Here is a 27,929-nt window from a genome sequence, read left to right on the forward strand (position 1 = left end):
TTACATAAACGCATTTAGGCAATTTTTTCAATATTATTTGGTCATAAAAATGTTTGCCATCTGTGGCCTGTGTGCTGATATAGCAGGATTAACACCACATGGATGTACACATGTACACATACATGTGCATCCTTTCCACTATTAGCATTGATGCAAAATATAGAGACGATACAGTATTTTACATAGAAGACACAGGAGCTACATCTGCTTAAGCTCAGTAGTCCCAGTTGAAGCATCCAGACACGGGACATATTTAGAACCAAAAGAAAACAGAGAAGTTAATGACTTGCCGTGTGCGTCAAATGCAAGCACAACACCTCAGTTTTTGACTTTTGTAAAATATGTTTCTTTGCTTTCTTGCAGAGAGAATTATATCAGATGAGAGGTCCGATACAGAGCCACTCTTATGTCCGTACGCTAAATATGAAGCTAAAGCCAGCATGTGATTATTTTAGCTCAGCTGGGCAAAAAGACTGAAAGACAACAGAGTCACTGCCTCCAGCAAATAAATAGTCCAGTTAAAACTAATAAATAAACTAGTTAATTTAAGTTGTTGATGCTGTTAAGCAGATTCTTTTGGGTGGGAGGATTCTTTCGGACAGAGCCAGGCGAGCCGTTTCCACTGTTTCTCTGTTTCTAGTTCTTATACTAAGCTAAACTTAACAGCAGCAAGCTGTAGCTTCATACTTAGTGCACGAACATCTACATTTCCTACGAGTCAAACTATTCCTCGAACTCTGCACTTCAGAACACACGCTTTTTATATAATTTACAAAGTGTAAGTTGCAGGAAAATGAATTAAACATGTTTGTGTCTGAAGGATTCAACTGATATGACATGAGGTTATGATTAAACAGAGACAGCAGGACTAAAACACTGAGCCAGTCAGTAGCTCGACTAAAATGATGGAGCAGCATTGAATGAAGTGGAGAACTGAGCAGCCATCAGTGTGTGATGTCTTTGATTTACACGAGGAAAAACATTTAACATGTACAGTATATAAATACAAATTTATAAAAAAAAGATTAACAATATTACTCTGCTGATGCTATTGATATTCAATGCCTGTCAGATTATACACGCCACACACATATACACACGCACACACACATATACACACACAGTACAATACTACATCAACAGTACAAGCGATGACTTTACACATACACGGCCATTGTATTGGCTTTACAAATGAGTGACAATGAGTGAAATATATGCTTTCAGAATCAGCTGTTATAATAAAACTGCTTTGTAAGTGCTTTTAAATTGATAAATCAACATTGATATTAGCCTGTCTTCAAGCTTTTCTACATGACTCAAGCTGATTTCTGTTCACAGGATGTCGTCTGTGGACAGATTCTAAGAAGAACAAATCAGTTGTAACATATGTTTATATATTGCGTTTGTAGTCATTTAGATCTACAAACCGTCTCAGATCTGTGGTGGATTTTCGACAGCTACAGCAGAGTACTCAGTCTCCGACATGTTGGAAGCGTCGATTAGACGTGCCAAACCCGTCCTCGTGGAGTACTTAAAGATGAAGGCCTTCATAAGGTCATAGCGGTAGTTTCTGTTGATGAAGTTGTAGAGGATGGGGTTGAAACAGCAGTGGAGCAAGGACAGACACTGGGTGAGGTGCAAGGCCACGTAGATCACATTCTCCAGGCCACAGGTCAGACGCACCAGGCCCAGCTGGGACAGGGCATCAACCAGGAGGACGCCATGGTAGGGCCCCCAGCAGCCCAGAAACACCACGATGTATGCCAGGATCACCCTGCGGCTCACACGCCGCTCTTGCTCCACCGTGGAGGACGATGAAGAAGCCGAGGAGCGAGTAAAAGCGCTGGCCAGCAGGGCGTAAAACACTGCAATGACGGGAAAGGGGAGAACAAAGCCCAGCAGGATGAAGCTCAGCTGCACGCCCACCATCCACTCCCTGGGGTTCCCCTCTGGGTAGACTGGCCTGCACAGCATGGTGTCCCCATGTGTTGACTTCACAGTACGTAGGAAGTAGGTGTCTGGCAGGGAGGCGACCAGAGCCAGAAGCCACACCCCTACACACACTCCACTGCGGATTAGCTTCCTGCGTGCGCCTCTCTCGTTGTCTCCGTGCTTCGTCACGCTCAGGTAGCGGTCCACGCTCATGCAAGCCAGGAAGAAGATGCTGCCGAAGAGGTTGACGGAGAACAGCAGGTGTGTAAGTTTACACGCCACCTCGCCGAAGGGCCAGTGGCCATGCTGGGCCAACGAGCTCACCCACACAGGCAGGGTGGCGCAAACACATAGGTCTGCAACGGCCAGGTGGGTAATGTACATGTGTGTCTCATGGCGAGGGGTGGAGTCTCTTTGGGCACGAATGTTTACCCAGAGGACCAGAGCGTTAGCAGCAAGACCGACGATGAAGATAAATGTGTAGAGGATACACATGGAGTAGAGCAGAGCGTTGCGGTTGAAGGCCGTCGCACACACCATTGCATCCACACTCGATATGTTGCTAAAGGCTTCGGAGAAGTTGAGGTCCCCCAACGACTCCCACAGGTCCTCCAGCTCACTGGTGCTCAGACTCATTTTTCAGCACTGGGAGAGGACCACCGACCACTGGGAGGTAATGCACACCACTTCTGACTGGGATGGATCCTGTAAAAACAAGAAATCAACTCATCATTTCTTGCAGCATACTTATTTTTCTGGATAAAGATCCAACAAGTAAATGCTACCTTGTGTTATCATATTTGAGAAGCAATTTTCTGTTCATAAAGCATAGCTTATTTTACCTTTGTGGACTCAAAGTGTATAAGCTAATAAAACATAAAGCCAGTTGTGGTATGCCACCAGATCCTGAAGAATCTTAATGCGGTTAACTTGTTAAAACACTGCTTTCATGGGTTAATAAAAGCTCTCTGTTGGCGTGTCACAAACATATAAGTTATCTGTGATTGATGTGCAGTCAGGGGGCAGTACAATAAATGTTTACATTAGCTCCACTAGCACAGAGTGCAGATTAGACATAAGGAAGTGGGTTTGAGAAATCCAAACATGGTGTATTTCCGTAGCGTTCCGGGCATTCCAAGATAAAGCGTTGGTCAGGGTGGGAAACCTGATGCCATGTTTTCCTTTGACATGCTTGTTATAGTAAGAAAAAAATCTGAAGTTTCTCTTCTGCTCATGAAGGAGAGGGCAAGAGAGGAGCTGTCACCACACAGATGATCAAAGAAAAGGCTGCTTATAACCTTGAATACGTCATTTTACAACATCTAAGTCTAATAACTTAGGAACACATGCACACAATTTCAGAGACAGGACACATTAAATCTATGAGTAAGGTGACTGAAGCAATATGCAAGATCACAGAGGTGGGAGTCTGGAGCAGCTTGGCATGCTAATAACTTGGCATGATTCGTTTAAGCCTAAAAGACCAGCAAAACCCTGCACGACCTGCACTCTCAATTTTATGCTGTGATGTCTTTCTTAGCTCCCCTAACTGCCACAGTGTCAAAGATCATAGGTGAAAGGTAATAGATCGACACCAGAACACGAGAGGCTTAACCCAGCTGTTGCCCCTGACTAACTTGTACGCCCACGGAGTGAATTGTGTGGAGAAATCAGCGGGAGTCTTGACGCCTGCAAAATGGTCCGTCCGAGGTTAAAACGAGGGTCACCGACCACTGCGTGACACAGCACGCCGGAAAACAGTGAAATGTGACCGCTTCACACATCTGTCTGTGTAGGAGACTTCTGCTGTACACAGGATAATTGGCACAAAGTCACAGAGGAGGATAAAAGAAAAAGGCAAAGTGAAAATGTATTCAAGGATAGATAGAACATATTATGATGTGCAGCTGTCTAGTGTGTGTTGTGTCTGCTTTTGTTATCAGTTCATTTTTGTATTTTCATTTTATGCTACTTTATACTTCTACTCCACTGCCTTTCAGGGGCAAATATACTTGTTAACTTACAACAAGTATTTGAGAGCTATATTTACTAGTTTTACAAAAATGTTGTACATACATAACAATAAATCCTCTTGTACAATATGATAAAATGACACATATTAAAATACCCAAAAGTAATGTATGCAAAGTTGTGAAAATTAACTCCACCAGCTGCAACATCAAAATGATGTTTACATTTTGAGTTGGACAGCTTGAAGAAAATATTATATTTGTATGATTTTTGCTTTAATGTGAATTTATGTAGTAGATTAGCCCAAAACAGACATACACATCTGTTTTTGTATCCGTTAAAATTAAACTGCAATATAAATTACATACATGTAATATATAATATGTTGTAATACATCCACTTGATAAATAGTGCATTTTAATTTAAATGCAGGACCCTTGTCTGTAATGTATTACTGAGCTAATATTCCACATACTTATTGCTACCTCGACTTAATATCAATCTCCCACGGCTTTTGATTAAGCAGTTTCAAGAAATGTCAGAAACTTGACATTTAATTCCACTTTCAATTATTTTGAGACACTGGAAAGTGCTATTCATTCTAATAGAGGGATTTATATGCTGAGATAATCCCTCACAATGGCCTCTGTCTAATTCCCTTATATTATATGGAAAATACCTCCAGGTGCCAGGTAGCCCCACAGGCTTCAAGCTAATTAACCTCTTAACACCCACCATCAGCAGATAACAGAGACTGCCATGTAGCCCATCTCTCTCTCTCTCTCTCTCTCTCTCTCTCTCTCTCTCTCTCTCTCTCTTTCTCTTTCTCTCTCTATCCTCCTTTCAGCTCGCGAGCATCCAGTTACAAATTAGCTGAAAACATCTTTTGTAACTCAATACACAGAAAATGAAAGCGATTGAAAGCGATTTTCATGTGCTAATGCTGCCGACATGAATGGTGCAGGTGCAGCGTGTTTGTCAGAAGTTTCTCCAGACTTTAGTTTGGAGGGATAACATCTGTGCCTTTTAAAACAGAACTTCGGGTTTTGGCGTATAGATTACCAGAAAAATAGTTGCCTTGTGCGTCATTACGCACGACCGAACCCAGCGAAGGATCCCAGATTGCTGTTGACGCCGAACACATACAATGTCATTGTTGCCATTGTTGATTTCTATCAGACTGGAAACAAACTTCTCTTATCAGATGTCCGCTCGGTATACAGTAGCCTCACTCCGTGGTTGAGCGTCGAGGCAAATAACCAGCGGAGAGGCAAGCTGGGAAGATGGAGAACTACAACAAAGTCACTTAAATGAGATTAATGTCGTATTACTAAAGAAACTTCCTGCTTTCATTTCAATAGCAAAATGTATCATACATGTTATCCCAGTTTGTATGTATAATAATAGGAGTTAATAAAGTGGTTGGATGGAAACTAAATAAGTATATTTTCATGCACTGATTATCGGTATCGAGCATCTCTGTTAAAAAGCCGAGAAACTACCTGCACACCGACAATCTTGACTTGTCCCCAAATGAGCTCATATAGGCATCTTACCTGTTTAGATTCCTGATCCCTCGCTGAAATCTTCTCTTCAGAAGAACAGATTTGTTTTTGTTTAGCTTTGGTGCTGAAGGAAAACTTCAACTCCACTGTGGTGATCTTGTGTGCGCTACACTCCGCGTCCTTCAATGAATCTGAGCCTGTTCCTTGTTCTGCACTTGCTGAAACTCAGAGGAGAAACGCCTCCAAGGCTGGTCCTAACAGCTATGCGTATTGACATGGCATCGCCTCAGACGTTCAATAAACAGCGAGCAGTCCAGCGAGTTTCGGCCAAGAAGGAAATAAAAAAGAACACGTGGAATTTCCTGTTTACAACTCTCCGAAAATAAAACGTAATACAACATCTCACATTGCTGAACATTATAAGTGTTTCTTACTTCATGCAAGTGTTTTTATGGAATACAAGTCTGTGCATGCCTATAATGTGGCATGCAAAATCTATGTTATTATCAAAGTATCATAGAAAGGGTGTAATGTATAACCATTTTAGGAGAAAGCTACCATGTAAGAAAAATTAAATAACCTAATATTGTGCAAATTTAGGAAACATAAAATATTTAAAAATATTTAAATATTTTAAATAATACTATTTAACATCAAACTGTATGTTACCACAATATTCAATATATGCCTATAAATGAACAAATTCTTTGTGTATGGCATAATATTTTATATTATTATTAGCTTGATTAACCTTTTAGGACATACATTCAATGTACTGTAATGCAATAAAATACCAGACATGCACACAATCTGTTTAGATGCTGCTTTTGTTAAGATTTAGTGACTGTTTGGTGCAGGCTAATAACACATAATAAATGACTATACATAATAATGATTGCATACAACATTCCAAATGTAGCTGTATATTTGCATATTACAGTTTTTATATTGCGTGCATGTCATATAATGTATGTTAAGCAAGACATCAGTAGAAATTGGGCTATAATCATGTTAGTAAAAACAACACAGTTATATGATATATTGAGAATCTGTACATTTGACCTCAAATCGTATAGCTTTGTAAATTACATAGGATTTCTCTTATGATCTAGCAACTGCTATGAAATGATTACAACCTTTAAACCTATACATATGATATATGTGTATAATGCAAAATACACGTTAACCACACTAAACCGTAATACAAGGGCACCTCCTTATGCCCCGCCCCATTACCTAAATATGAAACCAGAGTAGCAGACAGACAGTCAACGACATCTGTTTTCTGCTTCCACCCAAAACCACCAAACGGGTTAAACCCAACACCAAGCCCCACTGAGGTAACTGAAATAACCCTCTGAATAACGAACTACGCCAACACCTATATTCATGGTCGGGTCTAGAAGTCAACCGCATGATAGTCTATGTTATTTAAAATCATTTTTACCTAATTAAGAGGTACATTTCTTTAGTTAATTTATGGATTTAATGTTTGTCTTAAAACTATATGAAGAACAAAAACATCAGATTCTGAAGCCTTTTTGTTTCATTGTATGTTGGGCCTTATTCAGTTTCAGGCACATCCTCTGGAAGCAGCACAAAGGATTGTGGGAGGCTCTTGTGTTTACTGAAAGTTGTTGAAAGCTCACCTGCAACTCTGGTGGCCTCTCAGCTGCTACCACCAGGGCAATTAACCCCAAGTTCAAGACAAAGACAGAATCACAAGAAAAGCACTGTGGAATTTATAAAAATATACACATTCATTATGTTTGATATGTTGATAATATGCTTCGATAGAGCTCATAAGTAAAAGTAATTATAATTATGTCATGTCCAATGATTGAAGTATTGATTTAACCAGGTACAGTATGTCCAGCATGTTTTCTTAGCAACAAGATATTGTTGACGTACAGGTCACCCCACTGAAGTTTATTATGACTGCATGTCTTGTATTCAGTGGTGAAATGCAGCCAGCAGGCTATACTCTGACCTCATTAAAGAGCAGAGTATGAAGTCAGTTTCCGTGAGGATTTAAAGAGAGCTCCCACTACGCACGCATACCCATTGTCCTCCATATCAAGAGCATCAGGGGGGATTTGTAAGCCTTTCTGATAAGCATCCGTAGCCCTGCTGACTGCTGCCAACCTCTGTTCTGCAGTCCTCATTCACAGGGAGGCCGGACTGGGAACAGCAGGGGGGGGGGGGGGGGGGGGGGGGGATGTGTGTGTGTGTGTGTGTGTGTGTGTGTGTGTGTGTGTGTGTGTGTGTGTGTGTGTGTGTGTGTGTTGTTTGAGGAAAAAAAGGCCATCCGGCCACCTTGTACCTTCTGATAGTATATCTTCTTCGTAAGAAATCAAATTAGAATGGGATGAAACAGGATCACTTAGATCTACAAAAAACATGAACACACAACAATAATGTGTAATAACACTTCCACACTTCTGTCTGAATCTGTTCAAAGTTAATTTTCATACAAAATTGTATGCTTCTTGGTTTAATGTTTTGGTTTCATGGCGTTTTTACCGGTTCACTCTCATCACTCTAATCAGAGCTGTTTCCAGTAGCAGCAGGCAGCTGTTTTCAGTTACAAAAGCTTGAATAAATCAATTCTACCTGCAGCTCTAAGCAGCAGACAAAGTCAGAGCCTAAAGAGCCAGACATTTTCCACAGTTGCTGGAGAATAAAAACAGGGGAAAAAGAGAGTGAATGTTAAATTTTTAAAACGGTAATTTTACTACTTCTAACACTTACAGTTTTGCTCTTTGTATGTTCTTGCTCAAAACAACATCCAGAGTTGTATTTGTCCACTATTCAAACACAAGTGTTTGGGGAGTGCATTCAAACAGCATTACCCCTTTCAACTAGTCCTGCAGAATTTTAGACAAGGCCAAGTTCGCCAAACATTTTCACACTGAGGACAATCAAGAGATAAGGAGAAGGAAAAGGGTCTGCGACTGCAAGAGAAAAAAAGGGTGGCGATGACGTAAAAGAGTGAGTAGGGGGATGGGGCTGTAGGAGAAAAGTTGAGGAAAACAGAGGAAGAAAGATTGAGAGTTATTCCTAATGGCTGCCATTTCTATTGTAGTCTAGCCCTGCGTCACGGTGGGGGGTCTGACAGACACAATCTATTTTGGTGTAAATCTCCATTCAGAGGGTCCTTCCCAAACTCATTCTCAACCACATCTTTACTGTCCCCCTCCCTCCCGCTCTGAGGCTCCCTCTTGCATTTCTCTGCTCCCTCACATTCCTCCTCATCCCTTGCTCTTCTGACCTCACTCATCTTTCATTGAATTACTTATTCATTTACAATTATCTTTCAGGTGGATGAGGGCCTGTGTGAGTGAAGCTGAAAGCAGTGCTCCCAAGGAGAGAATGGAGCTTGTGATGAAGTGTGTGAACCAGGATGTAAAACAAATTCAAAGGACAAAAGATTGGCAGCTATTTGTTCCGTTGGGCTTTTTTGGGGGGTTTTGAGCCAGTGTTTTGTCACTGCAGATTTTCTGCGAGCTTGTGATGAGGTGATCTTTTGTTTCTCTGAGGGATATGTTCATGCAGGTGCATGTTTGGCAGAAAGAGCGCTTCCCTGTCGGGGAATGTAGCAATCAAGGCATTCCTCACATTAACAGAGCATCCCTCACACTAGCCCCTCCAATGTCGGTGAAACCTGAGAATTGCTCAAATGTCAAACATGCAAAAAAGTGTGATCACACCAAGAAGCTTTGTGTTAAACAGGAATGTGAAATAAACTATTTCTTATTTAGACCAAACATGTTGGTCACTTGGGGGCAGCAGAAACAAGGTGTACTGACATATCCCCAGCTTGTAAATTGATGTGGTGAACTATGTTGAAGCAAATGTAAGTGCAATGTGCACTTAATCCAAATTTCTGTTAAATAAAAATCTAAAGTCAACCTTAATGTGGCGCTAAAGGAAATTCAGGGGATCATTAAAGTCAGGATACATTAGCCGTGTTTCTATTCAATTGTCAATTTTAACCTTTTAGTCAGTGATTCTTAACCATTGGGCCAGACGCAGTTCCTGGAGGAGTCGATGAAATTCACCAAGCTGTGTGCGGCTACGGATGGTGTTATGAACCCAAACACGAGGGCGTTTGATGTTCCACAACAAGTATAAAGCAGAACTAGTGGTTATTTATTTCATGGTCGATAGCGGAAATGAAAGCTCTTTTCATGGCAACGGAGCAACGGAAATAAGCCACCTCTGCCGCCGCCGCCTCCGGTGTGAACACCGTTTTATTGTCGAGCGAGTAAACTACCACGGTAAACGCGGTGCAATAATTCGCGCCGCGTTTGGTGTGAGCAATACAGCTTCCCACCACCTGGTGGCGGTAACGAAAACATGAAGACGAAAGTGCTGCCGACCACCCCCCCAAACGTCTAAATGTTTGTGCAAGTATAATCCTGACTTCACGAGTAGGGCTTTGTGAACGGAGGTAACGAGGCGGAGCCCTGAGCCTGTGTGGAGTGTGGGCTAACGCTAGCTAACGCTAGCCTCGCTAGCTAATGCAGCACTGAAGGCTTCACAGCTAAAGCGATATCTAAAGACCAAACATCCAACGCTCGTGGGAAAGCCGGTGGGATTTTTCCAGACAAAGGACGATGTACTACAGATGCAGAAAAGGTCTGTCTGTCATGGACAAGCAACTCCAAATGTGCTGTGAAAGCCAGCTGTCACAGATATGAAGAGCAACTTCTGGTTCTGCAAACATGAAGACTGCTGAAGCATATAATTCAAATCATAAGGCTATATTTTAATTTGCACTTTATTTAAATGTTATTTACAGTTTATTTAATTTGGAAATTATTATTTGGAATTGTGTGCACACTTGTCTGCACACTAATAGTTGCCCAATAATTGTGAACACAGATATTCTCCTAAGAAAGTATTCTTAGTAGTCTTAAATATTCAGGTTTGAGGTTTATTAACATTGTGGATCAACCGAGAGCATTGTAGTAGTTCAATAATACAATTAATCTTAATAATTGTGCAGTGTATTTCTTTTATTACCACATTATGTATTTATCAAATTTAATAATAATAATAATAGCTAGGATTTATATAGCGCCTTTCATGAAACCCAAGGACGCTTAACAAAGACATAAATAAACATAACAAATGCAACAGTAGCTAGAGGACATAGGCTTTGGTGAAGAGGTGAGTTTTGAGGAGTTTTTTGAAGGTGTCCAGAGATGGTGTGTTGCGGAGCTCTATGGGGAGAGAGTTCCAAAGTGTGGGGGCTGTCACACTGAAGGCTCTGTCCCCAAAAGTTCGCATTTTTGTGTGAGGGATGGAGAGCTGACCCGTGCCTGAGGATCGAAGGTTCCGGGACTGTGTGTAAGGGTGGAGGAGGTTAGATAGATACTGAGGAGCCAGGGCATTGAGGGATTTGTAGGTGAGGAGGAGGATCTTGTAGGTGATGCGGGACTTGACCGGAAGCCAGTGGAGGTGGATGAGGGTGGGGGTGATGTGCTGCCAGGGCTTGGTGCGGGTGAGAACCCTGGCAGCCGAGTTTTGCACATACTGGAGCCTGTCCAGGGCTTTGCTGGGAACCCCGGACAGAACTCCATTGCAGTAGTCCAAACGGGAGGTGACGAAAGCGTGGATAAGGGTTTCTGCCACAGAGTCAGAGAGTGATTGCCGGAGACGTGAGATGTTTTTGAGGTGGAAGAAGGCGGATTTGGTAATGGACCTGATATGAGATTGGAATGATAGTGTTGGGTCCAGGATGACACCCAGGTTGCGGACTTCTAAGGATGGGGAGAAGGAACAGCCGTCAACGTCCAGGTGGAGATCTCCAACCTTCCGGAGCAGGGTCTTGGGTTTTTTTCAAATTTAATTTGTTTTCTCAGTCCCCCTTATTTTTGTAGAAAAATCGAATAATTTGTTATTTTTGTATTAATACGCCTAATTTGAGCCTTTAAATTAGCTATTGTATCAGCTTGATTTGTGTTGATTTGTTTGTTGTTGCAGGTTTACATACACATGATCAATAAATGTCTTTGTGATGATCACATTGTATCATGTCATTTGTTAAACTGTAGGTAGATCTGATTTAGTTATTGAATACAAGTCAAACCAAGAGTGAGATCAATTAGTTAATAAACCAATACAGTGTTAATATTTGAAAAGTTGGACCCCGAGGTCAAAAAGGTTAAGAACCCCTGTCTTAAGCCATCAACTGGCTTGGAGTGTGTAAACTCAGCTCCAGCATAGTTTGGTCAAAAGTTGGCAGTATATGAGTTAATTGCTGTATATGTCAGAATGTATTTGGCAATGGTATTTCCATTATACATTGAGCGCAACTACTTTTTGACAAAAAGAAAAACTCAAGCGTATTTCACTCTGAACCACAACTGTCAACTTCATGGTAGTGATGGAGGTAAAGTCAGGGGTTCACCAAAGGTAGGAGTCATCCATTTGTAATCGTGAACATTTCATAGCAATCCAGAGATATTTCAGTCTGCAATAATGTGCTAGACTGACTGACAGATATTAAAAACGTTCCTTTTACATAGTCTTCATCTCGCTGCCTTGCAGAGTTCTCGCTCTCTCTTTGCTCTTTTCTTTTCTCCTTCTCTTTCTCTGGCCTCACTGAATCTGTCAGTGAATTCATGGTTAGCTGTTGACCATGACCGACTGTGAGTCATACAGTCCATTAGCTTTGTCTATCATCTCTGCACGCAGCAGTAACTCAAACATGCAGGTTCTGCTTCCCCCAAGCCTCACAGGTTTCTGTTCACCCCCACCCGTTCAGCACTCACACAAACACACCCACACCATGTTCATTAACATGAGCCAGCTGACAGGTCATTGGGATCATATAAAATGGATAAAAGATGAAGAAATGTCTTGCTCCAGGGGACAGTGAGTGTCCACTATGGATTAGTGAATGACAGAATCTGTTCACAGGCTGCACGAGAAGGTGTCTGTCTCACTGTGTTCCCTGGGGGCTGTAGCTCTAATCTAGTAATTCTATCCTGGCCATCCTGATGTATGCTTCACAACACGTTGCCTTTCCATGCTACTGACATGGAGAGTTCACAGATAAGGTGGCTAACTTTCACCCCTATTGTCCTGTCAAAGCTAAATGAAAAATGGACCATGAGCACTTCTGGAATGTGTTTTTGAGAAGCCTGCAGCAATGGCTTCACCGTCTACATTACCTTTAGTGTTGCCTTGCTAGCCCATGGCTGCGCAAAACAAACTAAGTGTTGATGCACTGTCACTGGAATCAAGTTCATGGTTGAACTTGAGTTTGAAACTTTGCATCAATGGTAAACAAGCCGGTTTAACATAGACAAAGTGGCGTTCCATTTGCAAAAAAAAGAAATGTCAAGTTTTATAAGAGCGTGAGCACTGAGGGAAAGCTAAACACTGCAGGCTTTATTGGATATAAACACGACTCCACAGCACTCAAACAAGATGATGGAGTAAATAATCTAGATAAACAGCAGAATGAAGCCTGTCTCGCTTTAGTGGGAAAAAGATCTAAATGCCGATACACTGTAAATATCATGTCTTTTAGAAATGACCCCGCGGCACAAAATGATCAAAATCACCAGAGCAACATGCGATGGAAAATGACCTCAAGGCATTTTTCTCTATACCGGGTGGTTTCTATTCACGGTCTCCCCACCAATTGCATTCACATACACATAAGCCAATATGGCACTTCAGGGGGATTACAGCCAGGATGTGGCAACCCAGGCAGCATCTGGAGTTGAGCCCTGTGTGCCTGGAGCTCCTAGTGAGGGGCACTCACACTTCCATTCATCTAGTCCTTCCTTATAGTCTCATCTGTAACCCTGAGCTTCAGCTACATCTATTACTCACAGACAAAAACATAAGAGGCCATTTGTAGTCTTTCATTGTTCATACCGATGTGTGGCAGTGGGAGAAATATCCAAGGGAGATGCATGAAACAAAAGCCAGAAAGAAGATTGGATCAGAGATAGAAGGGGAAGATGAGTGAAAATGGAAGCAGGAGATCAAACAGAAGTGAGGGACAGGATGTACTGCGTTCACCATGTGTCGGTTTCTCCCCTCTCTCTCCAGGCTGTGGAGATAGCAGCGATCTGCTTCTCATTACAATATAGAAAAGGATTTAGAGAGTAGCATAATGGCTGACCCTGTCACTCTGATGCCCCAAACCACCAAGAGCCTTCCTCAAACCTCCCAGCCACTCTCAAACCTCGTAAATACGAAACAGCTTTGCTCACTCACGTCATCTTCCCGGCACCAGGCACTTCATACATCAGAGCCTGAATGGAGGCCAATAGCCTGATGTATATTCATTCATCAAAACCATGATGGCAGGCCTTCCTTGTAAGTGTTTCAAAGTTGTACAGGCTTGCCTGCGCCCTGTCACTGCCAGGCGAGCTGAGTGAAGTGCGTGTCAGGAGCCTGATTTGTCAAGTCACGTTTATTTATAGAGCATATTTAAAAACAAGAAACGTTGAACAAAGTGATTTTGAAAAAGATTGAATGAAACGCAGGAATAATCACATAAATTAGTTGTTTTCATACGACATAAATAAGAAGAAGTTCATTTTAAAAAGCATAGAATGCCTTTAAAACAAATACAAAATAAAGTAAAGTACAAACTACTAAAAACGTCAGCGCGATCATTTCTTTGGAATGATAATTAAGAGGCTAAAGAAGATCTTTAGATGAGTTTTAAATTCATCAATGGAGGGGGGGTTTAATTGTTAGTGTCAAACTATTCCTCAATTAATGGCCAACAAGTGAAAATGCTCGACAACCTTTGGTTTTTAACTGGGTGCGTGGAGTGATGAGCAGTATTATTACAGATGATTTGCGAAAGTGTTTTCTGTGTGTGGTAGAATAAAGTCTGTTTCCCCAGAGAAATACGTCTCCAGTGAATGTTCCCTAATGAGCAAAAGATCTGTGAAAAGTCCCATTGTGATAAAAGTTTCCTGTGCATTTTCACACTGGTGAGAGGAGAGGACTAACACAAAAGAAGGATGGAGATGAGAATGAAAAGACCAAGGCATGAAAGACACATCCTGCAGAAGTTCATAAAAAGAGGAAGGAGGCTGAGATTGTTATTATTTTTTCACCCGTGTTTTTCTATCCTTCTTTGGACCTTGTATAAAGAGCTCTTTGGCACTATTTGTGGTTGTGTTCCTCCACAGCTGTTTTAGGCTACCCTTTTTTATCATTGTATCTAACCAGCTGTTCAGGCCGTGAGAGATTTAACTTTGATGCACACACACACACACATTTTCAGATAGTCATGCAAGTAGTTTACACTCTAAATTTATGAGAAAATAAAACCGTTAAATGCTCTTTTGTATTGTGTCTCAAGTAAGTTATACTCCCTAAAGTAAAACTATTTAAAAAATGTTTAATGGAGGAATGTAAATGTAAAGTGGTGTTTTATTGGGCTATCAATCTCATATTTTTTCTCCATAACAGATTAAGGGAATGTATCTACAAAGTATATGCTGCAAGAACAACTTGATTTAAGGGGCTGCTTTGATTGGTGCAGTTTGAGGGATGATTGTGCTCAGATGTCAGAGTGAATTCCTCAGTTTCCTAATGATAGAGAACGTACAATGGACACTCTGTGGTACGAGGAAAGGGTAAAGGTAAAGGGGGCAGTTAGAACTTCAGTAAAAGGATAAAGGGAAACGCAAGTGTAGTTCTTCATTAAAAAAACTTTCCTGCTGCCAATCTTAACTGCCTTGAACAGTGCCTCACTTTTGCACACATGGATTCACTCTCTCACACACTCCCATGTGCACTCACACAGGCAAAGTTCAAAACGCTGTAGGTTTCATTGAGGTATAATTGATTGGATTTTAATGTAGCCTCTGAAAGAGTGAGAGGATGGTTGATGTAAATTATTGGCCTCATTTCTCAGTTTAGCTCGCTTTCTCTTGCACTTTGCCATCTCTCTCTCTCTCTCTCTCTCTCTCTCTCTCTCTCTCTTTATCTCTCTCACTCTCTCTCTCCCTCTCTCCTGTCTGTTTTGGCCTGGCCGGTTGTTAACCTTATGACATCTGGTGCAAACACAGGGACCCATTTACGGCCTAATCAAAACATCCAAAAGTCAACGAATAACAATCAGTCACATCTGGCTCAGCACGGCCAACATCAGTTTTAAGGAATAATGTCTTTATGTATATATTTGTTATATTTGGATTTGGAACTGTCCTTGAAAGGAATACTGTCAAAAAATAATTTGTTGTCTTGCCAAGAGAACAATACCACTGTCATGTCTAAATATTAAGCAGCCATTTGTGTGTTAAGCTAAGTTTACAGACATCAGAGTATTAGTATATGTCTTCTCATCTAGGTGTTTTTTGTCTGGGAGCAACTCAGCTTTAAAGTTGGATTAAGATAAAACAAATGTTAATGTAAAAATATATAGGTCCACTCAACCTACAGGCTTAGTCTGCACCACATTGTTATTTTTTGTCTGAATGATCGTGTGTCGCTTTCTGTGTCGCAGGACTGCTCTTCCGGTGACTCTGTTCCGTATCTGGTATAAAAAGGTGCCCACTTCCTCCCATTGAACCGGACAAAAATGGCCTTCTCTGCAGCCAGGGTGGGAGAACTGGGATGGACAATGGGAAAGCCGGATGGACAGCAAATCAGAGACTGTGGTAAAAGTCTTACATAAACACTCAGTGCCCCAAAACCCAGCGATACAAACATAAAGTCTATGGTTTTCTGTCTGGGTCAATGATGCATAAAACAAACTCCAACTTCTGTGTAGAACTAGAGATGCAAAGTCTGTGTTTTAAATATAAGGATCCAGCTATTTAGTTCATATGGAGTCATACGCTTCAAAGACTTCACACTCAAATTATGATTTAACCTCACTGTCATCTACGACTTCCTTCATGTGGGAGCAGAGTGTTCAGTTCAAAGGGCTCAGCACAATATTCATTAGTTAATGTAATTACTGGATAACATATGATCACTGAATTCTTGTGCTTTTAGACAGCAAAATAAGGAAAATATCTCAACACGCTTCAGCTGCAGGGACAGGTGATTATGAAACTGGACCCAACTGAACACAAACAAATAGTGACCTTGTGAAACCTCAGCTGTGAATTGTGCACACTGTTGAGTTTCTACATGTCACAGGCTGTGGTCTGGACATCAGTGGAAGGCCATTTCCTTAAGTGTGTGCCCCCTCCCCGATCTCATTTCCTCCATACCCAAACAAAAGCTGCTTCTCTGGGAAAAGTGCTCAGCCACTTATGTTGCTGTGTAGAGCTCAAACATGCTTGCAAGCACTCTTGTCGTCAGCATGTCTGTATACAAGGTACAGAGCACTTCAGCTTTAACCAGACAGCATGTGACATGATTCATTTATTCAAAATAAGCAGTACAAAACAAGTGCACACAACCTAGCCCATCCGAACATTGAAATCAAACTTTCAACATGAATCAGCGAGAAATTAAGCTTTGTTGCATGTGCAGAACCAATAGAGTGAGTGTTCATCACCTTCTAGCGTTGATCTGACAAGTTCTCCACCAGCATGTTTAAATGGACTGAAGCTGGAAACTGAGGGGAAAGACATGTTTTTCCCCTGAGGACATGCAAATCTGAGAGGACAGTGTATGGCAGGGGAACAACCAGGCATTATACAAAGAGTCAAAAGCAGAATTTGTGCAAATTACTAAAACGTAGAGTAATTTGGTGAAAAGACCATTTTTACAAGGGGAGGGTTTAATTTACGCAACATGAGGTTAAGAGCTTAAAGCAAATACACATGTATTGTAGTCAACTGATACCTTTAAAAAGGTGTTATATTCCAACAAATTGGAAAATTAACAGATTGAATATATATCTTTGATTCAGAATAGAGAGTTTTGTTTTTGCTTAGACGATCCCAGCAAGAGCGTGAGGGACATCAGGGCCCCATTTACCATTAGATTAGAAAATGCCAGAGTAACATTTACTGTGTCACCATTAAAGCTGACAACCGAGTGGTGAATCACTTTGTAGGACATTAATACTGGCACTCAGTCCTTGAAGCAGACATTCTTTCTTGAATCTGCCACTTGTACGTGCTATAAACCCAGACATCATATTTTAATCACATAGAAAAAAAAAAAAAACTCATGCAGGAGAGGTAAACGTAATTAAAGTCGGCTTTTATTTTTCCATCACAATAAACGCAGAAGCCCCGCTGTATTTAGACTCCAGCTTTCATCTGGTTGTTGGGCGGGAGCGCCTTTCCCAGGTGGATCCCAACAGTCAGCCCATACTCCTTGGCAGCGTGTTCCTCATGAACCTCAGGCTTCAGCTGGAAACCCTTCTCCCCATCAAAGCAGTCGGAGGGAGTGAAGGAAAGGGGTTTTTCTTCCAGGACGCCTTGCAGTCGGGTACTCCAGCCCTCCAGCATGGTGCTGCGAGCCTCAGAGGGAACGTGAGACGGAGCCCAGAAGATCTGCGGGGCCAGAACCTGGAAGCCACAGTAGTGCAGGATGCCGTTCTGGGGAGAGAAACAGTTTAAAGTCAAATGTTGTGCTTCCAACAGCTCATTCAGAACTAAAGCCTCCAAGTCTGTCCCTTCTAGACAACAGTAGGAACCTAGCAAACTCTGAAGATGCCCCATTCCCTCCTGAGATATGAAGGCTTCCTTGAAATCATCCCCATTGACATCAGGACAGCACAGAGTCTCTACATTTTCCATCGCAAACTAAAAAACACATCTTTTCAACTACACCTTGAATAGGGAAGGTAGTGCTGTAGTAGCACGTTGTAGTTTAACTTTATTGAAGAACTTGTTGTTCCGAGTTTGTACTCATGGTTGAAGTGCACTTATTGGAAGTCGCTTTGGATAAAAGCGTCAGCTAAATGAAATGTAACTGAAGCAATATTCTGCTACAGTACCTGTAGTGGCCACAGTGTGACATTCATGTCACCATTGATACCATCTGCACTAAACATGGACTCCTGAGACCCAGTGGTGAAGGACAGCATGGCCTTCTTGTCCTATGCAGAACGAAAGCAAATTAGAAAAAAGTAACACAACAGCTTTAGACTGGAAATGCAAACTGCTTGATTTGAGCCTTTACCTTGAAGAGTCCCTGGCTGTATCTCTTCTCTTGAGTGTAGGCGTAGCCCAGTGTGAGCACCCGGTCAATCCATCCCTTCATGATTGCAGGAACAGTGAACCAGTACATGGGGAACTGAGAAGTAGGACCAAGTGTTAGTATTGATCATAGAGAGGCTTAATACACATTAGTCACCAAGCAGCTACCTGAAAGATGATGAGGTCTGCCTGAGTGAGTTTGCGTTGTTCCTCAGTGATGTCTGCACAAAGCTTTCCTTCCTCCCATGCCAGTTTGGTCTCCTCTGCATAACAGAAGTGATCGGCATTCTTGACTTCTCCTGCAGAGAAAGAAAACTGCATTCATGTTCTGAAGTTCAATAAAAGCCAAACGTATCAATGCCATGGAGATATTTATATACCGGTGAGGTCCTCAGCAGTTGCAGTGGCTTTAAACTTCATGGCGTACAGGTCTGATACTTCTACTGTGCAGCTCTGAGCTGCTAAAGCTTTCACAGCAGCGTCTTTGGCTGCAGCGTTGAATGAGCCAGAGCTCTGGTGGGCATACACAATCAACACTTTCTTCACAGCTAAAGCAAGAATTAGAGAACAGAGATGAGCACACATCAGAAAGTTAGCAAGTGAAACCCTCGTACAGTTTGAGATCCAACATTACACACATGCTGCTAAAACCCTCAGAAAATACAAGAACACATAGTTGATAACTCACCCATTCTGAATGATTATGTCAACAGCAACGGAGCTTTACAGATAGCTGGTGTGTTGACTGAGAGAGCAGGTCAGTCTGGAGCAACATTCAAGATGCTGTTTTATACACCACAAGACTCAACACACAGCCTTCTCACAGGTGCTGTCAAACAGCAATCAAGGTCATTAACCAATCACCTGTTCTCTCTCAGAACTGTCATCAACATATCAACATATCTTTTACTGAGCCTGGACAGCTTTTTTAAATGAGGAGTGGAATTTACCACTAAAAGCCAAGAATATGTATGTTTCTATTGGTTAAACCAGCTACAGCTTTAGCTTTTTTTAAATACAGGATGAACTTACAATAATACTCGTAGACATTCATCTTCTACTTCAAGGCAATGTGTGTTTTTCCCATTTCAGCCCAGCCAGAAAGAGAATTATTCTATGGTCTGTCTTCAAACCACATGAAGCACTCAGTGATCCTCTCACTCTACTGTTTCTGGTTTCCAGCTCTGTTATCCTTTAAATTATTCTTTCGACAGAAAAAGTTGCCTGCGGTCAAGCCCACTCACGAATGTTGCCTTGTAAAAAAAGAAAAAACACTCGGCCATGGACATCAAAGGCATGAGACATGAGCTAGCACACATATGGGACCAAAATCAGCTCTGAGTTTCATCCACTGTGAGGATGAGGGGTTAATGGACAACTGCTACTTATTAGCATATAGGTGTACATGCGTGCAAGCGTGAGTGAGCCATATGGATACCTTGTCAGCTAACTTTCTTCCCATTGTCTCTGGCTTATAGAAATGTTGTTTTAAGGGGAGATAGTTGTTTGCCAAATTAGAATTTTTTTCAAAGATGACATTTTGAGGCATTCTTGTTGTTTACAAGGCCATGTCATTTTGTCTCTGTGGCCTCTATTTATTTTTTACAAGTTGTGCTTAATATTGAGCATCTGGCTGCACTTTATCTGTTGTGACGGGAAGGGATCATGTGTTGTGCCAGGAGATTTGTGTTCATGGTTTGTGATGCATTGAGCAACATCACCCCAGACATATTTTCCGCAACATTGCATGAAGTAATCCCAAGTATGTTTAAACATTTCTGCTACATGTGTGAGGTATTTAGTGTGTGGTACTGAAGGTTTGACCGAATTTAGGAGCTCCTTTACACAAAACCACAACCATGCAGCTATGGAGCACATAGAGACATTAAAAGTACATACCCACAGAGGCTTTTAGCTTGTTTGTAATTATGATAAATGCTTGATGATAATTTGAAAATGTAGCCTGCAGTGCCATCATATGGCCAATGTGAGAAAACATTTATTATTTGATCCTTTATATACTGTATTTGGCCAAACTTTAAAAGTAATGTTTATATGTACTGCACTGTAGAATATGTTGCAACAGTATGCAGATGCTAGAAAAGTAAAAGAATACATTGTTTATTGTAACATTGAAAGGGCATGAACAGAATACTGAACTTGAAGTGCAGCGTTTGGTTGACCTTCAATATGTCACTGTAAAGAGGCAAGGTGGTGATGGGGTGAATGCTGAGTGCCTTTTTGCCTCTGTACTGTGGAGCCTGTTGAAAGTCAATCCATTTACCTACTTAAGTATAAAGAATTTGTCTTTCTACTTTTTACCACTGGATGTTGACAGTGCCTATTATCTTTTCCAGTAAATATTGTTTGTATGACGTTCATGGCTTAATCACAGTTTGTGAATATCTGCCAGAGCTTGAGGGGGGAAAGTAAGTAATCACTTTCCAGATGGTGAGTCATGAATTGTGGCTGTTTATTGGCAGGACAGAATCATTGTAAAGCATGCAAACTGCAGCCTTTAACAGATTAATGTCACTGATCTAATCACTCGAATGACCAAAAGTAAACAGAGCACCAGGATTTACCGTGATTCTCGTAGTGCGCGCTCAGCACTGCTGCCTGACAGGGTTACAAATTAAAAGTCCTTCAAGTGGTTCATCAGCTGGAGGAAGGTCTTGCAGAGACCTCCAAGTGTTTCTTTGAAATACATACCAGACACTTCATCTGAATAACTAACACAACCCAGTGATCAAACACACAGAAATGATCGGCTATTATCAGAAATTAGAATGATAAAAGCAGATCCTAAAGAAAATATCACATTTTCAATGTTACCACCAGCCCTGAAGCCGAGACATATCACCTGAAACTCAGAACTTGTACTGTCCTCTCAACAACAGTTAATGGTGAGTTCGTCATCACAAGTTAAATTGTGTGTGAATGAGATTGAATTACAAAGAAATAACTCCCGTAAAATGACCTTTCTTCAGTGAAGTGGTCATACAGTATGTACTAGTCCACCAGAGAGCAGCATACACCAGTAAGTGCCACATTGTATCACCTGCAGACAGGAAATCACTATTTCTCATGACATCGGCATGGTAGCAGGTGCGCCATTGTTTCGCAGTTTATATCAAGTTTTCAATTTGAATGTGAAATAGAAGTTTGTGATTCTCAGTAATACAGTACAAGTGGAAGTAGACAATGTGTGACGTATAATTGGATCACAGTCCCTGCCAGGAGAGGAACGTTTTGTTGCTGTAACTTCAGGTTTTGTGTGAGAAAGTGAAATGTGAAACTGGTGATTAAAGGTTCAAAAAAGTGTCTGTCACTTCAAAAGAACATTGAACGTCATGAATCATTTGCCACATTTAATTGTTTCTTTCCATATCAAGGGATTCAACAATGAAAGCCTTAAGAGAGGAAAGTGCAATATACTGTAGACTTTGTGGTGGAATTATTGGTAACTACTATTCACAAGCTTCAGATGAGATGTTTAGAAAAGAGAGTGAATAAGGGAGGAAGGAAAGATGACTTCATTGTATTTTGGCAATTGTGGAGAGATTCACAAGTTGAAGGTTACAGAAGACATAAAAAGGTGGGCTTGTTAAAGAAACATAGGTGTAACTTTGAAGTTGGAAACCAGATGGGGGGGGGATAAAAAGGAATGTGTTAATAAAGGAATGCCCATAAATCATGCAATTTCTCTGGAAGTTTACAGATAATGAGTAAAACAGAGATGCTCGAGGAGTTTCAGGAAATAGGGGCCTCAAAAAGGTTCTTGCCGTGCATAAGCACAACATAATTATATTGAATATAATATATGATATTCAAACCGGCAGCAATTATAAGTGCAGTATTTCTTCCACTACAACTTTCTCTCACTTTAAGTTCCTCACACATTTGGATTAATGTTAGCGTTTCACAAAACTTTCCTTATTGCTGTGGATGCTTTGAGGTCAGCGGCTAAATAATTTTCATAAAACGATGTTGCCATACATATTGCATCTGGCCTGACTTGTGACCAGATGTATTCATCAGTTTGCATTCCTGGCTGTTTATATATAGCAGACCAATAAACCTCAGTTAAGTTATAAAGAGGTCTGCTGTTGCTGACACCTGTGACTGTGGGTTTCCTGGCAACAGATGGTCCGAAAATAAGGAGAGATACACGCCTATTCTTCAACAAAACAGAAAAGCAAACAGTGGAATAGACACTGACAAGTCAAAAGAAAGAATCATATTTTGGCATGACTTTGTGTCCTCCTCTTCATAATTTTTTATATGTTTTCCGCTTTTTAGTATTCATTCCATTTGAAATGCTCCCTGGCATTGAAGTTTTAGTGTCTTGTCAAAGGTAACATTTGTACGCTATGCTAAGTGCTATACAGTCAAAATTAAATAAATAAGCAAAAACTATTTGAATCCCATAATCTTCACGCTCACCATTTCATCTCTTCTGTCCTCGTCGGGATAATAAGTCACTTATTATATTTTGTCAGCCAAGTAGGGATTCCTGAGCCAATGCCCCTGAAGGCAACGCGGTGAAGTGATGTTCACTGGACTGTGACAGTGTCTAGCAGCAAAACACTGAGTTGCATTGTTAATAGAGTGGATGACAGACCAACCTTGTGCATATCTATGTAATGTCACAGCAGAGGCATGTACAGAGATAAGAGTCACTGCGTCCAGAGTAAATTCTCTGACTGAATGAAAGTCTCCCTCTTTATCAATAACATGTACGCTCTCCGCTGTCCATCAAATGCCCCTGAGGAGTTAGAAACAGGTGTCTTCTGTGAAGTCTGTCTCACTGAAATGGCAGAGGATGCAACACTTACATTTTAACTCAGGCATTTCTCTGCTATTCTCTGGTGTGAAACAAATCCATCTACTCGTGTTTTCCGTTTAAGCTTCTCTACAATCAATTACACTTCGTAAATGGTCTAAATACTGCCTCATCTTGCTCCTCTGGGAAGCTCTTCTTCTTAAGTTGGTAATGTTGTTCCCAGGCCTGAAAGCAAAGCAGAAGTGCCAGAATATTGGTGTTACGTTGTTTGCCTAACATTCACAGAAAATGTGCGCAGCGTTCCTTTCATTCATGGAACGTTAGGACAATTTTTCGCCTAACTTTCAGTGTTTAACATAAGTTTACCTGAAGAGCACAGTTAACCGGACGTCTCCTTTACCTGGGGTGAAGGGAGGATGGTTGGTTGGCATTGGTGGAGCTGATGCAGCATTTGGGGAGGGTGTACAAGGAAACATATTTCACCGTTGCCACAGGTCCGTTGGTGATTTATTCACAACTATTAGCACCGACATTTTCCTCCGAGAGAAACAGATCGAAAACTAAATGCTAGAACCACAGTACTAGCCAAGTAAAAACTGAACCACAAAAGCAGAACATATTCAGCGGCACACACATGTTGTAATAAAGGACACTAGACCGAGTAGCCCTTAAACAATCCATTTTGATGAATAAAGAGCCAGCCCGCTTACCCTCAAACTGACCCTATCGGCACTTGGCCCATTTAAGTACAGTAATTGGCAACAAATGACCACACCGAATGTGTTGCAGATTGCCCGCCATGTCAGAGCTTTCAAAACCCTTGTCGGCAGCCCAGGCTTCACAGATAATGTAAACAGGATGTAATGAGCGCGCACTGTTTTACGGGACAAAATGTGTGGAGGAAAGTTGTTTCGGCAGAGAGTCTTCCTGACATAACTCATGCTAAAGAAATCTGCAAAACAAAAATACTGGCACTAGAAGTCCTTCACATCATTTCTTGGCTCAGCCACTTGTATGTGCTATGAATACAGTGCTTCATATTTGGATCATGACATTGTAGATTCAGCAAAAACTCATGAAAGAGCGGTCAATATGATTAAAGTCAGTTTTTATTTGTCCATCACAATACATACAGAAGCCCCACTGTCTTTAGACTCCAGCTTTCATCTGGTTGTTGGGTGGGAGCGCCTTTCCCAGGTGGATCCCAACAGTCAGCCCATACTCCTTGGCAGCGTGTTTCTCATGGACCTCAGGCTTCAGCTGGAAACCCTTCTCCCCATCAAAGCAGTCGGATGGAGTGAAGGAAAGGGGTTTTTCTTCCAGGACGCCTTGCAGTCGGGTACTCCAGCCCTCCAGCATGGTGCTGCGAGCCTCAGAGGGAACGTGAGACGGAGCCCAGAAGATCTGAGGGGCCAGAACCTGGAAGCCACAGTAGTGCAGGATGCCGTTCTGGAGAGAGAAACAGCGATTACAACAGTAGGAACCTAGCAAACTCTGACAGTGCCCTACTCCCTCCTGAGATATGAATGGGTCATGCTATGGTCACCATTAAACTCCCAAATCATACAATCTTAAGCGGTAATACTTAGTTGAAGCAATAACCTGATGCAATACCTGTAGTGGCCACAGTGTGACATTCATGTCTCCATTAATACCATCTGCACTAAACATGGACTCCTGAGACCCAGTGGTGAAGGACAGCATGGCCTTCTTGTCCTGTGTAGAAAAAAAAGAATTAGAAAAAAGTAACAGAATAGCTTTAGACTGGAAATGCAAACTGCTTGATTTGAGCCTTTACCTTGAAGAGTCCCTGGCTGTATCTCTTCTCTTGAGTGTAGGCGTAGCCCAGTGTGAGCACCCGGTCAATCCATCCCTTCATGATTGCAGGAACAGTGAACCAGTACATGGGGAACTGAGGAGTAGGACCAAGTGTTAGTATTGATCATAGAGAGGCTTAATACACATTAGTCACCAAGCAGCTACCTGAAAGATGATGAGGTCTGCCTGAGTGAGTTTGCGTTGTTCCTCAGTGATGTCTGCACACAGCTTTCCTTCCTCCCATGCCAGTTTGGTCTCCTCTGCATAACGGAAGTGATCGGCATTCTTGACTTCTCCTGCAGAGACAGAACACTGCATTTAAATTCTGAAGTTCAATAAAAGCCAAACGTATCAATGCCATGAGAGATATTGATATACCGGTGAGGTCCTCAGCAGTTGCAGTGGCTTTAAACTTCATGGCGTACAGGTCTGATACTTCTACTGTGCAGCTCTGAGCTGCTAAAGCTTTCACAGCAGCATCTTTAGCTGCAGCGTTGAATGAGCCAGAGCTCTGATGGGCATACACAATCAACACTTTCTTCACAGCTAAAGCAAGAATTAGAGAACAGAGATGAGCACACATCAGAAAGTTAGTAAGTGAAGCTAGTACAATTTGAGATTCAACATTACACACATGCTGCTAAATACAAGAACACATAGTAGATAACTCACCCATTCTGAATACTGATGTCAAGGGCAACTGCTGCGCTTTAGAGATAGCTGGTGTGTTGACTGAGAGAGGAGGTCAGTCTGGAGCAACATTCAAGATGCTGTTTTATACACACACAGCCTTCTCACAGGTGCTGTCAAACCAGCCAGGTGATTGGTTGATGACCTTGATTGCTGTGTGACAGCACCTGTGAGAACCCTGTTTTGAGTCTTGTAGTGTATAAAACAGCATCTTGAATGTTGCTCCAGACTGACCTGCTCTCTCAGTCAACACACCAGCTATCTGTAAAGCTCAGCAGTTGCAGTTGACAGCAGTATTCAGAATGGGTGAGTTATCTTCTATGTGTTCTTGTATTGCTAACTTTCTGATCTGATGTGTGCTCATCTCTGTTCTCTAATTCTTGCTTTAGCTGTGAAGAAAGTGTTGATTGTGTATGCCCACCAGAGCTCTGGCTCATTCAACGCTGCAGCCAAAGATGCTGCTGTGAAAGCTTTAGCAGCTCAGAGCTGCACAGTAGAAGTATCAGACCTGTACGCCATGAAGTTTAAAGCCACTGCAACTGCTGAGGACCTCACCGGTACATCAATATCTCTCATGGCATTGATACGTTTGGCTTTTATTGAACTTCAGAACATGAATGCAGTTTTCTTTCTCTGCAGGAGAAGTCAAGAATGCCGATCACTTCTGTTATGCAGAGGAGACCAAACTGGCATGGGAGGAAGGAAAGCTGTGTGCAGACATCACTGAGGAACAACGCAAACTCACTCAGGCAGACCTCATCATCTTTCAGGTAGCTGCTTGGTGACTAATGTGTATTAAGCCTCTCTATGATCAATACTAACACTTGGTCCTACTTCTCAGTTCCCCATGTACTGGTTCACTGTTCCTGCAATCATGAAGGGATGGATTGACCGGGTGCTCACACTGGGCTACGCCTACACTCAAGAGAAGAGATACAGCCAGGGACTCTTCAAGGTTTAGGCTCAAATCAAGCAGTTTGCATTTCCAGTCTAAAGCTGTTGTGTTACTTTTTTCTAATTTGCTTTCGTTCTGCATAGGACAAGAAGGCCATGCTGTCCTTCACCACTGGGTCTCAGGAGTCCATGTTTAGTGCAGATGGTATCAATGGAGACATGAATGTCACACTGTGGCCACTACAGGTACTGTAGCAGAATATTGCTTCAGTTACATTTCATTTAGCTGACTTCCAATAAGTGCACTTCAACCATGAGTACAAACTCGGAACAACAAGTTCTTCAATAAAGTTAAACTACAACGTGCTACTACAGCACTACCTTCCCTATTCAAGGTGTAGTTGAAAAGATGTGTTTTTTTTAGTTTGCGATGGAAAATGTAGAGACTCTCTGCTGTCCTGATGTCAATGGGGATGATTTCAACTAAGCATTAAGGATTGTTTGGGAGTATATTGGCATTTATATGTATGTACTAGCTTAGAAGGAAGCCTTCATATCTCAGGAGGGAATGGGGCATCTTCAGAGTTTGCTAGGTTCCTACTGTTGTCTAGAAGGGACAGACTTGGAGGCTTTAGTTCTGAATGAGCTGTTGAAAGCACAACATTTGACTTTAAACTGTTTCTCTCTCCAGAACGGCATCCTGCACTACTGTGGCTTCCAGGTTCTGGCCCCTCAGATCTTCTGGGCTCCGTCTCACGTTCCCTCTGAGGCTCGCAGCACCATGCTGGAGGGCTGGAGTACCCGACTGCAAGGCGTCCTGGAAGAAAAACCCCTTTCCTTCACTCCCTCCGACTGCTTTGATGGGGAGAAGGGTTTCCAGCTGAAGCCTGAGGTTCATGAGGAACACGCTGCCAAGGAGTTTGGGCTGACTGTTGGGATCCACCTGGGAAAGGCGCTCCCGCCCAACAACCAGATGAAAGCTGGAGTCTAAAGACAGCGGGGCTTCTGTGTTTATTATGCTGGAAAAATAAAAGATGACTTTAATCATATTGACCTCTCTTGCGTTAGTTTTTGCTGTCTCTACAAGTTCATGATCCAAATATGAAGGGCTGGGTTTATAGCTCGTAGCACAACATCCATTTTCTTTTGTTTATGATGTAGAGCAGGGGTGTCAAACATGCGGGCCGGCTCCGGCCCATCGGGGGTCCAGTCCGGCCTGTGGGATAATTGTTA

At 41.9% G+C, this 27,929-nt stretch overlaps 4 protein-coding genes across 4 annotated transcripts; 1 reads left to right on the top strand and 3 right to left on the bottom strand.

The window, feature by feature from the left end:
- Positions 1 to 1,431: 1,431 nt before the first annotated feature.
- ackr3a (atypical chemokine receptor 3a) lies at positions 1,432 to 2,568 on the bottom strand (the record flags this gene model as incomplete). Its single annotated transcript, XM_079230812.1, has 1 exon — positions 1,432 to 2,568. The coding sequence occupies one exon, from the start codon at positions 2,566 to 2,568 to the stop codon at positions 1,432 to 1,434; it is 1,137 nt and encodes a 378-aa protein (XP_079086938.1).
- A 15,037-nt stretch (positions 2,569 to 17,605) lies between these two features.
- On the bottom strand, positions 17,606 to 19,200 carry LOC306747806 (NAD(P)H dehydrogenase [quinone] 1-like; the record flags this gene model as incomplete). The annotated part of the gene is made up of 6 exons (XM_079230906.1): positions 17,606 to 17,905; positions 18,307 to 18,408; positions 18,492 to 18,605; positions 18,677 to 18,807; positions 18,889 to 19,056; positions 19,197 to 19,200. 6 exons carry the CDS (start codon positions 19,198 to 19,200, stop codon positions 17,606 to 17,608), a joined length of 819 nt encoding a protein of 272 aa, XP_079087032.1.
- Positions 19,201 to 24,443: 5,243 nt separating this feature from the next.
- LOC306747808 (NAD(P)H dehydrogenase [quinone] 1-like) lies at positions 24,444 to 25,788 on the bottom strand (the record flags this gene model as incomplete). Its single annotated transcript, XM_079230908.1, has 6 exons — positions 24,444 to 24,743; positions 24,909 to 25,010; positions 25,093 to 25,206; positions 25,278 to 25,408; positions 25,491 to 25,658; positions 25,785 to 25,788. The coding sequence occupies 6 exons, from the start codon at positions 25,786 to 25,788 to the stop codon at positions 24,444 to 24,446; spliced, it is 819 nt and encodes a 272-aa protein (XP_079087034.1).
- A 316-nt stretch (positions 25,789 to 26,104) lies between these two features.
- On the top strand, positions 26,105 to 27,687 carry LOC306747809 (NAD(P)H dehydrogenase [quinone] 1-like; the record flags this gene model as incomplete). Its single annotated transcript, XM_079230909.1, has 6 exons — positions 26,105 to 26,108; positions 26,192 to 26,359; positions 26,442 to 26,572; positions 26,644 to 26,757; positions 26,841 to 26,942; positions 27,388 to 27,687. 6 exons carry the CDS (start codon positions 26,105 to 26,107, stop codon positions 27,685 to 27,687), a joined length of 819 nt encoding a protein of 272 aa, XP_079087035.1.
- Between the last annotated feature and the right edge of the window lie 242 nt (positions 27,688 to 27,929).

Source organism: Taurulus bubalis (assembly GCF_910589615.1).
Source record: "Taurulus bubalis genome assembly, chromosome: 15".
NCBI lineage: Eukaryota > Metazoa > Chordata > Actinopteri > Perciformes > Cottidae > Taurulus > Taurulus bubalis.